The sequence below is a fragment of the Apostichopus japonicus genome, chromosome 13, assembly GCF_037975245.1.
Source record: "Apostichopus japonicus isolate 1M-3 chromosome 13, ASM3797524v1, whole genome shotgun sequence".
In the NCBI taxonomy this organism is placed as follows: Eukaryota; Metazoa; Echinodermata; class Holothuroidea; order Aspidochirotida; family Stichopodidae; genus Apostichopus; species Apostichopus japonicus.
This window is the reverse complement of record NC_092573.1, coordinates 1,174,120-1,187,407: the sequence shown is the minus strand read 5'-3', so window position 1 is coordinate 1,187,407 and position 13,288 is coordinate 1,174,120. Positions and strand designations below refer to the sequence as shown.

At 37.7% G+C, this 13,288-nt stretch overlaps 1 protein-coding gene across 2 annotated transcripts in view; it reads left to right on the top strand.

The window, feature by feature from the left end:
* The window catches only part of LOC139978920 (calcium/calmodulin-dependent protein kinase type IV-like), an 80,582-nt gene that overhangs the window by 62,830 nt on the left and 4,464 nt on the right, over nt 1–13,288 (top strand). For both annotated transcript variants that reach the window (XM_071989485.1, XM_071989484.1), the window contains exons 7-9: nt 3,997–4,193; nt 6,069–6,233; nt 7,638–12,991. In XM_071989485.1, the coding sequence (XP_071845586.1) occupies nt 3,997–4,193; nt 6,069–6,233; nt 7,638–7,784 (509 nt within the window). In that variant the 3' untranslated portion in view covers nt 7,785–12,991. The remainder of the gene's footprint in view (nt 1–3,996; nt 4,194–6,068; nt 6,234–7,637; nt 12,992–13,288) is intronic.

The window sequence follows — 13,288 nt, the reverse complement described above, 5'->3', positions numbered from 1 at the left end:
CTTAACTTGAACTAACTTTATTATTTGTATGGATCATTCCTGTGATGAAACTGACGTGCAAGAAGCCAGCCAGCCGTTAACAAATAAGCTGGAAAAGTGAATTAGTTGTTATTAATTATCCTAATTCATTAATTATCCTAATTCTGTGAACAGTTAAGTCACCAAATAATCAATGCCTAAAGCTGCTGGATTGATAAATTCAGCAGTTCATCCGGCACTTCCATTACTATGGCAAGTAACCGCTGGGAGTGCCATCACTCTGGAGTTCTTTGTTTTTTTATGTTCGTGTCAGTCAGAAGTCATCAGAGATCCCTGCTGTTTATTGTTGAAATTTGAGGTTGTATTATCCATGATCAAATCAATTAATAGAGCTTTTCCTCTTGAAATCCATATCTCTGACAGTTTGTATTTACTTCAGCAAGTTTTAATTGTGCATGTGGAATGGCTATCATGTAAACAGTGCTTGCAATATATACATATATAAATCCTCTCTACATCTTTGAAAAGCAATTCTATAATAACCAGAAGGTTCTACAAAACAGAAGGATTTTTTTTCAACCCTAGTCAAACATCAAGTGGGAAAATACTGCCAGGTCTGGCTTGGAATGAGAACTCGATATCTGCTCAGTGTTTCATGGAAGAGACTTAGCAAACACGATCGTTTCAAACTAATTCCCCGCAGGAAAAGGCTCGCTCTGAAATTGAACCCTTCGATAACGACAATTACTAGCCATTGGCCTTCTGGTTCTGACAGTCTGCGAGGGTTTTTATTTGCCTTGACTGACTTAGTTCATCTCTGTTGTCTAGTTTATACCTCCAATCTAGCACCTTATTTCTCCATGATCATTAGCAATCATTCGTAAATCTATATTCCCTGGATGGAAGGGATTACTAAAACCCAAATAGATTAAAGATTGATGAGTGGCTCAGGTCTCTAACAGCATCCAAGCACACCGTGGCATCAAGTGTACATAGATGTATGCGATGTGGCATACGTATATATATGTATATGTATACCTGGGGAAGAATTCTCTGTGCAATTAGATTTAATGCTGCCAATGGTTAGACTTACACCTCCTCATGAACATTCAATGTAATTAGTACTATCCTAAGGAAGGAGTAGGAGAGTGAAAGTAAAGGGACAGATGTAAGAAAATAAAAATAATAATAATGAAAACAAATATTGAAGGGGTGTATCAAAACACAGGCGCAGGGCATGTGAGGAAGATGTTTGTGATGGTATTTAAGCAGACATCATGCCTCCGTTTTTAGACATGTCATTAAAGGAATCTGCAGGATTTTAATGATTGACTTAAAGAATCCAGATACATTCATGAATCATACCATTTTTTAATAACTTGCTCAGACTGGAAAGATAGGCCTATCATTACAATGTTCTATAAAGTCGGCCCACTGACTTGTATTGGAAAGTTAATTGTATCCATTCCAAGCCAGTCTGAAAATTTGGATAGATTGTATCTTTATTCATCAACTATCGAAACAGCAAACCAATTCTTGGCCTGCGCCCCCATTCATCGCCCACATACTTTGGTAGATGTGCAGGCAAGCATCCTGATGACCATTTCCACTTTATCAAGTAATTTGCATTTTGGGGTAAATATCAGTTAATTGCAATTTTGAAAAAAAGAAGGTACTTGGTAGCATTTTTACAATAATTTTATTAGAAGTGGAACATATGTAAAAATGGATGTTTTAGTATTTGTTTCAGTATAAATGGAACCGCTCTTCATTAAAGATTCATGCTTTGTGGTGGTAAAAAACATTCTTTGGTGAATCGTAAATACTTGAAATGGAATTATCTCAAACGTTTTAAACACTGTTAAAATGGTAGTTACTGGTAATTCAACTGATAATCAGGCTACAAGTTAGTTTAGAACTCTGGATTCCTAAGTTCATATTACTGCACACAGTTGTTTAATACACAGCAACCATGCTGATCTTTGAAACGAATAACACTGATAAAAAGCAAAGCAACCTTTAAGAGACATTTCAGGCATGATTTACCACCAAATGTTCATACAGATCTTACTTATGACATATCTACAGTATATCTCAGTTATCTCTACACATATAGCTGTGAATTATATCATATCTTCACTCTCATGCCTGTATCTCTGCTAACACTGTCTCCCTGGTGAATTGTCAACGTGTATAACTTGTTAAATGTTCCACTTCGATTCTCACATCCAGATCAGCAATTTATGTTCTGCAAAATTAATACCTGTCACCGTTCAATGAGATGGATAAAATATATGATGGATGTCGCTATCTTTTCTCTGTTTCTCATCATCAAAACTGAGATTTCTAACTCCGAAAATCTCGCTTTAGCGAACACTTGTGTCGGTTGCCGCGGATAAAATGTTAAAACTGATCGCAAATCATGTCCCTCGATATCCAGGGCTGTTTTATTCCAAATCCCTCCCAGGGATATTTTATACTAATGGATCTTAAAGCGTATTTAAGTCATATCTGCCCCACCCCCCATTTTGTAACAGAAAATTGTTATCCATAACATGTCTTTACACATCGACAGTAAGAGTATAAATGGACTGAGGGGTTTTCTCGATTATTTTTCTTTGCCAAAAAATAAAGAAATGGATAAAACATCAGCCTTTTTACTTGATAATGAAATGAAATATTCAAATGAACCTTTATTCACCTCCTGTGAGAGTTTCTTTCCTAATAAGAAGCCTTATGGGGTACATCGAGCTCTGGGGGGGGGGGGGGGGTTATCATATAATTTCAGACTTAAACATTTAAACAAACAGAATTGACTGGGAAGTATGCATAATTTGATATGATCGGTACAATTGTTATTCATTCCTTGCAGTCAGTTTGTTCTTTCATTTATTCATTTGCGACTGCTTTCATCCGAGACAGTGCTCATTCGTTCATGCATTTATTTATTGTCATTTCATTTATCCTTACATTCATTATGTTTGTGTTCATTCATTATTCAGGTCTTTTTTTTATTTGCATATATATTATCTCATCTCCCTACATGTATTGTATCAGGAGATGAGATATTGTACTTCACCCCACATCAGAAATGTGAGGAAGTGAGTGAGTGCGTGTGTGTTTGTGAGCGAAAAAAGTCTGTTGCGAACTCCTCCTAGACCGTAAGTCCGATAGAGTTCACACATGGTGGGTAGGTACCTGACCATTTAAACGCGTGCCGGTTTAATTGATGACATCATAGGTCAGATGTTAGAGGTCAAAGGTCAAGAAACCTAAACCTTGGTTTTTAGCCAGTTTCTGCTTGTCAGCATGCAGGAAAAAAGCAGTAAACCTCATGAATCATGAGACAAATTTGAAATAGGACAGGTTTCGGGTCGGGGTCAAAGGTCATTGAGGACAGATCAAATTGGCCTAAAAAGTGTGTTGAAACCAGATAAAGTACCTATTAACTTGTACATTTGGAAGGAGTGGGAAGTGTGTGAAGTTACCCAGGGGTAGATGTAGTTCCTAAGGGGTGGAAGGCATCAATTTGTGTTTCATCCACTTTGACATTGTAAACTAAGTTGATCAATTTCTGGGAAATCTGTTTGGGGACTTCATTCCATCCTTCTCTCGCTCAAAGTCATTTCAGTCACTCTGGTGAACTCGATGCAAGTCTTGGTCTACACATGTTCTCACATTCCTGGTTTCATACATAAAGCCTATATAGAGATGACGAAAATACTTGTCCGTGTAAAACAGATTTTGGGCATCCCGTCACATGCCTCTGCTTTCTTCAATTGTAAGCTGATGTTGGGGGAGGGGGGGGGAGGGAGGGCAGACAATGAAATAAACCAGTACTTCTTTTATCACCTTGAACAGCTTCAGAGGTCCTCTATGGGGATGTATTGGGGTCAGACAATGAAATAAACCAGTACTTCTTTTATCATCTTGAACAGCTCCAGAGGTGCTCTATGGGGATGTTTTTGGGGACAGACAATGAAATAAACCAGTAATTTCTCTTATTATCTTGAACAGCTCCGGAGGTGCTCTATGGGAAGAACTATGGCCCCGAGGTAGACATGTGGAGCATTGGCGTGATAACCTACATCCTTCTCTGTGGCTTCGAACCCTTCTATGACGAGAGAGGAGACAGTCATGTCTACCGGAAAATTATGCGGGCAGATTATGAGTTTATATCCCCATGGTGGGACCCAGTGTCATTAAGTGCCAGGGTACGTAGACAACAGAAGTCAGTTGCTGATAAGCATAAAAAAAAATGTATGGATCGAATAAGAGTAAGAAAGTGTTTGGCTACAATAGGGATGTGAACCATAGACAGGAGGATAACAAATTTTAAACCAAGGATCACTGGTTTGAATCTCATTCTAGCCAAAAAGTTTCTCTGCTTTTTTCTACCTTCCTTCAAATTTGTTATGATTTAACAATCAACTCAGTTTATCATTGATTATCATTTAGGCTTTATACATAAGACAGATAAGTATTTTGTATTAAGAGATCAAGCTATTCATGTTTTAGTTAGAGGCTTCAAAGTCTAGTGTAGTTTTACCTGACAAGTTCCTGTTTTTTCTTTGCACAAGCCTATTTTCAGTCATTCAATGTTGCTCGTCTTTGTTCATCTTCAACATTCTGGGTTCACCATTGCCCTGAATGACTTTCTCGATACTTTCTCAACTGTGCAATTTAGTGTATTTTACTGCAGAATAATTAAATACAAGCTCATACGGGGTGCTAATATGTTTTCAATTTCATAAAATTCCAAGCTAGATGAAATTTCAGGCTTGAAGATGGGAATAGTTATCAATGGATCTTTGACGCTGTGATGTATGATTCGATTTCCTGCTTGCCTTGCCTTTGGTCACACCCATTATCCGATGTGCCTGGCAAGCCACGATACTCCCTCAAAGGTCTCAGTTCAGAAAAGCCAAAAGCTCCCCTAGGAAATTCTGCTTCATTCTTCCTCGTTTTGGTTTCATCTCTGGCCAAGTATTTTGTCAGAGAGAGAGAGCAGCCACTCTCCGATGATTGCTAACCGCAGGCACCTCTTGGCCTACTTGCAGGTTGTCTGGTTTTAAGCTCATGTTCACAGAGACAAAAAACAGTTCTACCTAAAAGAATTATCGTAGACGACATATTTTATTCTCTACTATTAAGAGGTAGCACGAAAACCAACGTATATATAGCACAAGGTTATTATTAAAATAACACGCCTTACCTGTTGGCACAATTAGGCTGGTTACTCGTCCCCTTGACAACAAACAGCACAAGATAGGAAACCCTATAAAATATTCACCGTAGGGTTCTCATTTTAAGAAAGGAAGATCATTTTCATGTCGCCGGGTTCACCTGAACTAGTTTGTCTTCTTTACGTATGATCTTTCATGGTCTCCTTATTCTGAAGTCGTTTTCTCTTTTCTTACAAAATTGATTTACTATCGCATCATTTAGTATCAGAATAAAATAAACGGTTTTGTGAAACCTGTTGTCCTACTCTGACGATGAAAGCTGAATGTACAGTATTGCATAAAGTAGGGATATCACCCAACGACTGAAGTTTTTCTACCCTTTTAAGCCGTTCATCTCTTCCCTTTTATTAACAAGTGATAAATGTCTGTCACTTCTACAGCTTCTCCATTAGTACCAGTCAAAAAAAAAAAAAGGGGGGGGGTTAGATAAATGGCCTCACAGGAAAAAGCTGTTTATTTCCGTTTGAGTATCAACTGTTTGGATTCCCTGCCCAATGATAAATTCTTGCATGTACTTTTTATCTGCCTTAAATAATTGGAACAGTTCTATTAGGAAGCACTCTAGATTTAAAAGCTGCTGGATATTTGCACCGAGGAAAACTTGTACCGAGGTCATTCCAGGTCAGCATTACCCAAGAAGCATTACCCAAGAAGCGTGACTTCCGTGGTGTTTTCAGACTGCATTGACTCCATGCTTGATGTATATAATTAGTCGCAGTCTGGAATTTGGAAAGTGACGCATTTGAAAGTTTAGGGAAAAAGTGATGTGTTTTTTTTTAGTTTTCATACCTATTCATACCAATGCATTTTAGTTAAATTTAATTTTGAATTTTTTTTTTGCAGGACTTCATCAATAAGCTTTTAATAGTCTCTCCCAAGAAGCGACTGACAGCAAAGCAGGCTCTGGAACACCCGTGGGTCCGTGCGGAGTTCAGCGGAGCCAACGTCTCACAGATGCTACACACACAAGAAAAGATCAAAGAATTCAATGCCCGTAGGAAGCTGAAGGTCAGTCACCTCTTAGGGGTTTATCAATCATTTGGAATTGGGACGCTCCCTCCCTCCACCTTGTAAATTGGCGATAGGGCTTAATCAATATTAGCGTCAATCTCGCTGATGAGTTTAAGTAACACAAAACCTGAAATGATGTTAAAGACTTGGACAAGGTCAAAACAAGCTCTGTAAACATCCCTCGGCAAATCACCATTTTCTTTATTTTTCCTTTGCTCAAAGATATTTCCAAATATGAAAGCATTCAAATGCAATTCGTTGCCGTCCAAGGAGACGGGGATATTTTCTTAACAGGATGTGACTGGTGTTTGTGGATGTGTATATGGATTTCCTTTAGTGGTATATTATGTAGCTCATTCAGAGATAAAAAAAAAAATAAGAGAAGTTGAACTTGTCTGATATTTGTTTAGTCCCTGTTACAAGCATAATCAAACATGCTTGACTGGTTATATACAAAACAAAATCAAATTTATGATGATCAGTTACCCTATAATGTTTCATGAAATATTCTGGCGATGTTACCCTGTAACATCGTTTAAAATGTACAGTTTCATGTTAGGTTATCATAACAATGCAGACAGAATTTGAAATGGTAAATGTTTTAAGGTTGTATAGCCTTGTCATGAGTTGATTCTACCTTAAGTTGTAAAGACATCAATGCAAGTTCACACAAAAATTTGTTTTGATAGTGTTAGTAGCAAATTGATGAAAAATTTGATATTATGAGTTATATATACATTCAGACGTTTCATGGTCTTCACTCATGAATGAAGATGAACTCTGGCTGGCGTCACATAGTGACAAGTTGCGTGGCGGTCCGCTTGTAGGGTGTCAAAGGTCATGAGACTTTTTAGATTGCCAAGTTTTCTAGGTCGTTCATAATGACAATGTTTCAGTTCCTGGTAGATTAATATTTAAGATTTGCAACAGTTTGTTTAGTTAACGTCATATGCGAAGAAACTGATGTACGGTTACATATTGTTACTGAAAAATATAGGATATAAAAAAATAGTTGTTGTCTTTATCAGTTAATATCAAACTTACAGAAAATTTTGCCAGATTCTTTCCTTCCCTGTATTCTATCAAATCAGTATTTTCATCTATCAAATCAGTATTTTTATTTTATGTGAAGCAAAAAATGTCCTTGATAAATAGAGTATCACGTTTTTTGAAAGATGCAGGTACACTTGAACGTCATCGACTAGTTCCGAGATTGAACGATGTTGACGCACGTCAAATTTGCTGTACACATGGCAGTTGATTGGTGGTATAAACTGTATCATAAGTAGTATTAAGTACACTTTGAATGCGTAACTGTCGACTGATTGTGTTGCATGACATTACTACTTGAAATTTGCCTGGAAGTCACTATTTTCTTATTTTGTATTATACTTCTTGCAGGCTGCTGGTAAAGCTGTCATAGCCATGAACAGACTGGGTGAATGGGTGACACCCGTCCGCCCTCGAAAGCCACCATCCACTCCAGAGCAACCGGCAGGGATTGAGGGCGCAGCAGGAGCTGCCACGGCACAGGCCGCAGCCGAGTAGGTTCCTCTAAACGATTGGTTTGCAATAATCACAGAGAAAGCCAGATCAAGAGTAGAGTATCTATGGTGACCAAGTTTGTAAAAGTATAAGGATTCTTTTTCTTTTTCTTTTCTTTCACATTTTTTTTTCTTTTTAAATTCCAGGGAGAGGATTTATGTGAATGGATAATCTGTCTGTTTAATGTGTAAGGATGAAAGAGAATACCATGATACTGTTGAGTTTTTACAGATAATTTTCCTCCAGTTATTAAGTCATTAGAGCAGTGGTGCTGGCCATTTTGTAGGGTGATGAATATGACATATAGCATCCGCCTGTTAAGTGGTTTACACATTCTCGTGGAACGTGCAGGTACCAGCCCGTCACCAATGATGGTGAAGTTGTTTGAGTAACAGAGGTGATAAAGACAAGACAAAGGGGGTGTTGCAATACATTTGGCTGTATCTCATAACTAGCAGTAGTTGTATGTCAGTCAGGTTTTGCAATACATTTGGCTGTATCCCATAACTAGCAGTAGTTGTATGTTAGTCAGGTACTCAATCTTCTGTTACATTACTAGTGGCTCATATTCTGTGCAAAGTGAAGGTCATTTTGAAATCCACATTTTTCTTGCACACTTCATAAAACAATGTTTAAGTGCACTAGGGAAAGGTGACGTTTCGCGCAGTGTTCTTTTATATCAGAGTGTACGGGTTATTACCCAAAACCTTAAGATTAAGGCTCAATTTACATATATGCTGATCATGTTTAGATCTGAAGGATGACATTCAAGCGGACATATTATGCAAAGGCAATCATCAGGATTGTTTGGCAATTGAAGAGTTGAACAGATTCATCCACCATTATCATTTATTCTCAGTGGGAGGAATTGTGAAAGGGTTCGTTTTTCTGAGAGATTGATAGCTCCAGACATAATGGTAAATACAGCAAAGGAAAGAAAAAAAAAACAAAATTCCTGTGGGAGTTAAAAGTCTGGTGGGTGTATCAATTTCATTATGCATTTGTTTGGGTGAATCATGCATTTTTAGGACCGTTCAAGCCAGGTGCTACCGGAGTAATTTTTTTCGATGGGTTTCTATGCCAGGAGTTACGTTCGTATGCAATTCATTTCTCAGTCAAGTTCTGCTCAGTATATAGTCGCCTCTTTTTTTCTTCATCTTTTTTATCCCTTTATGCATTTTTAATATAATCGGATTCATTACGGAAGTTATGGAACCTCTTTTCATCAATTACGAGCCCCATTTTTTAAAAGAATAACATTTGACAAAAGGTGGAAAGACTTTGTCATTTGCTAATGTCTCATTTAAAACGAAATATGTCATAAAATATGAAAATGGTAAAGACAAATGAAGGTTTACTTCTTCAACTGTTCCTTGCAGAGTAATAGAAGAATTACAAATAGGCAGGAATTAAAGGATACTTGAAATCCCTAGGGAGGGTGAAGGAGTAGGAAAGGAGTAGGGGGAGGGGGAGGAGGTTGATATGTAAAGTCAGAAGGTCCAATGTTATGTCCTGTGGAACAAGGCTGCTTAATGATACATTCAGTGATATAAAGCTAAGGAAAGAGATGTGAACATTATATGACTTAATTAGCCTGATCAGGAACATTTGTCTCATAGTTTTAGTGTTTCTTTGTGTGCTATAGTAGCTGCTGAGCTGTTTTATCAATCATGCCAGTTAATGTTTTGTTAGAGAATTAAGAACTGAGAAGAGTGCAGCGAAAGTAAAACAACGTGAATGGATACGAGGGACGTTCCAGGAGAGACTCATTTTAGCAGAGTGAAGTACTTCTTTGAACTTCTTTCCCACTATATAGTGTGACTTTGTCTTGGAATAAATGGCTTCAATGAGACAACAAGAAGCAATGAGTGGGGTGTGTGCATTCATTGCTATTACAAAATGTGTGGCTATTTCAGTTCAACAGTATCTTTAAGTGCAACATAGGTAAGTGCAATGCATGACATCTTACAAATTATTACTATAGGATAGTATCTGTATGCCATGATCGATGTTAAAAACCCTCAGAATCACTAATGACCAGCGTATAGGACTTTACAAATCATACAGTGGATGGCACAGGAAAGTATTCAATAAATTAATTGGATAGTTGAAGGTATGTTCAGATGAGACCTTATAGTGTGTTATATGCACGTGCTTACATTAAAATTAAAGTAGAGCAATCGACAAAATGATATAAAGCAAGACGAACAAATTAATGTCAAAGCCTTAAATGTATGGAGGATTAAAATTAAGATGGACTAGCTGATTTATGAATTTTTTGTTTCTTAAATGTTGATATCACTATGTTGGATCATCTATAGATATCACTAAACAGATTAAATGTTACCTGAAATTCCTTCATGATAACTATAAATCAATTAATGGAATAATACATTATTTAATGATATCATTAAATAATAAAGTACAACAACTTACCATATTATATTGTACAAAAAAATTGAAACAGGTTTCTAGTTCTCAATTGGCCCAAAACATGAATCCTGAAGTAAAACGAAATATTCCAATGTTATGTTTGTCATAATAGATCTTATATATGCACAAACAACAAAAAGCTGCCATTTTTAATATCGAAAATGAGGGAATCCAACCCTGAAGTTTGCTTCAAGTGAGTTATATTTATAACCTGCATTTATCCCAGGATAACCTGTATTATTTTAGGCCTTCAAGGCATTGGAAAAAGACCCTCCTAGCGTTCATGTGCATGAAGTGCCTCTACAGTAAAGGTTAAAATAGCTCCTTATGTTGATAACCATCTCCTTATCTGACTCCAAGAATTCATCTTTAGGTCATTGGACAAATAAAACTACTGGAGGGTGTGTGGTGTTAAAAGGTTACCTGTTCGAGCCATGTGATAGTAGCTAATTGTTGTCCTGTATAGAAATAAGACACGTAGGGTTTGATACAAATATCAAAATATAGATCCATTTTTTTTTTATCTCAATACATTACATGTATAGAGATATTGTAACAGTAAGTGGGACTCTCTCTTCTCTTAAAAATTTTTCAGCGTCTTCATACAAAGCTCTTTTTCTCTGGAATTTCCAGAGCAAGAATATATCATATAGACCAACAAATGTTACTATTTTTTATTCGAGAATTTTATCTCATTCTATGACTTTTTCACCGATTTATGTCGAAATCGGGCCAAATCGGACTGAAAAACGATTGAACCAGAACGTTTTTGCACACGCTCCGAAACTTGTTTGTAGGGAACTTTTCCCCACGTTTTCCTGCTCATTTGTTAATTATTATTCGATGTGTATGGTTTATTATGGGCACGTGACATATTACTTCTCAGCGATTGGTTTGTTATCTGCAGTCTAATGTTTTATGAAAGAGAATAGAATATAATTGTCTTTTAACAGTGGTATCGTCTAAGATAGGGTCCTATTTATTATATTTTTTATTAACATTTTAAACTTCCATTTGTTTTTACAGGTAGGTATGAATAAAACTTTTACTAGCTGGAAATGACATTTTATGGCTTTTATTTGCTTTATTTGATGTTTAAATGATTTTTCTTTCTTAAAACAACACTGAGCTGCCGCCCCTACTTTTAGTAAAAAGGTCCGTTTTTGATGATTAAGCCCCGCCTCCAAGTCTATAGTTTATAGCAGATTGGCTATGACTCATGGACAGCTACATGTTAGATATACGAAAATGGCTACCCTCGCGACCAATTTCTTTACTGTAGTTAGGTACGCAAGGTAGTGTATTGCATGCTGAATGCATATACATATTGTGTACTTTTGAATTTTACGTAGTGCATTTAATTAATATTAGGCCTTCGTTTTTGTAACATACATTTAAGGATAGTACTGGGGTTCAGGTAGCTTTTCAGAGCAAGGGCCATGATAAGTTTGTTTGATTGCCCTTCATGAATTTTTGTATAATTACGTTTACACATCTTTGTACTTCTGAAGGCTACTTAGGCATTGGCCTAATGCATAAAATATATATAGGCCTAGCCTAGGCCTATTATTACTAGTAGCATGGTGACTTCGAAGTTCGGACACTTAAGACTTAAAACACCCCAAAACTAAATCTTCTGGTATAAATCATTTGAAAATATACTTCATAAGGTGGGAGAATTTTGTTACAGTACGATACACGGCCAAACTTTCTTTCCTGCAAACTGTTTTCACGTTGCTTTCCAAGAAGATTCTTCGTGATTGTGGAACTGGTATTTCTTTGCTAGAGTATTGCGAAGTTCGGACACGCAACCCACAGTGTGGCGCTGGTGATAAAATTGGTGGCGCAGTTGCTCTTTCAGTAATTATAACAGACTTCATCAGGGGCGTAGCGAGCGGGGGGGGGGTGTGGGGGGGTGTCACACACCCCCAATAATTTGGTCGCTGTCGGCAAATTTTGGGTCTGTCGGCAAAAGGAGAAAAGGTGAAGAGAGCGGAAGGGGAAGAAAGAAGGAAAGCTGAATAGAGAAAAGGAGAACGGGAGCTTCTTCCGTGCCAAATTTGACTTAAAATATGCACCAGATTGCATCTAAGGACGTTTCAAAACTAAAAAATTTCCAAAGGGGAGGGGTAGACCCCCTACCCTTAGACCCCTCCCCCATTTCAGTCACCACTTCCAGATCCGTCGGCAAATCAAATTTGACTTAAAATATACACCAGATTGCATCTAAGGACGTTTCAAAACTAAAAAATTTCCAAAGGGGAGGGGGACACCCCCTCCCCTTAGACCCCTCCCCCATTTCAGTCACCACTTCCAGATCCGTCGGCAAATCAAATTCTCCACACCCCCCCCCAACAAAAACCCCTTCGCTACGCCCCTGGACTTCATAGATCTTCGTCATTTTATTGACAAATATGTAAGTAATTTCTTGCACGCGGATCATTTTGGAGAGAAAATAACTGTAGCTTCGTACTTTTTGGTGAAATTTGACTCTTCCTGTAGATTTTCATGGTGAAATCGTGTATTTCTTAGGGTGTCCGAACCTCGCAGTATGCCGAACTTCGCAATACTGACTATATTACTATTATTAGGCTTTCAGTGATAGCCACATTAGCATTGTACTGGTGTTCTCAGACAGCTTTTCCTAGGAAGGACCAGGGTAAGTTTGTTTGATGGGTACGTATAAAAGAGGAGCCGGCCATAGCATCACAACTTTTATAAGACTATAAAAATTGTATAAGGTTATGTTTTATTTATAAGGATATAAGATGTATAAGGTCAGGGGCGTAGCGAGCGGGGGGGTGTGGGGGGTGTCACACCCCCCCCCCCAATAATTTGGTCGCTGTCGGCAAATTTTGGGTCTGTCGGCAAAAGGAGAAAAGGTGAAGAGAGCGGAAGGGGAAGAAAGAAGGAAAGCTGAATAGAGAAAAGGAGAACGGGAGCTTCTTCCGTGCCAAATTTGACTTAAAATATGCACCAGATTGCATCTAAGGACGTTTCAAAACTAAAAATTTTCCAAAGGGGAGGGGTAGACCCCCTACCCTTAGACCCCTCCCCCATTTCAGTCACCACTT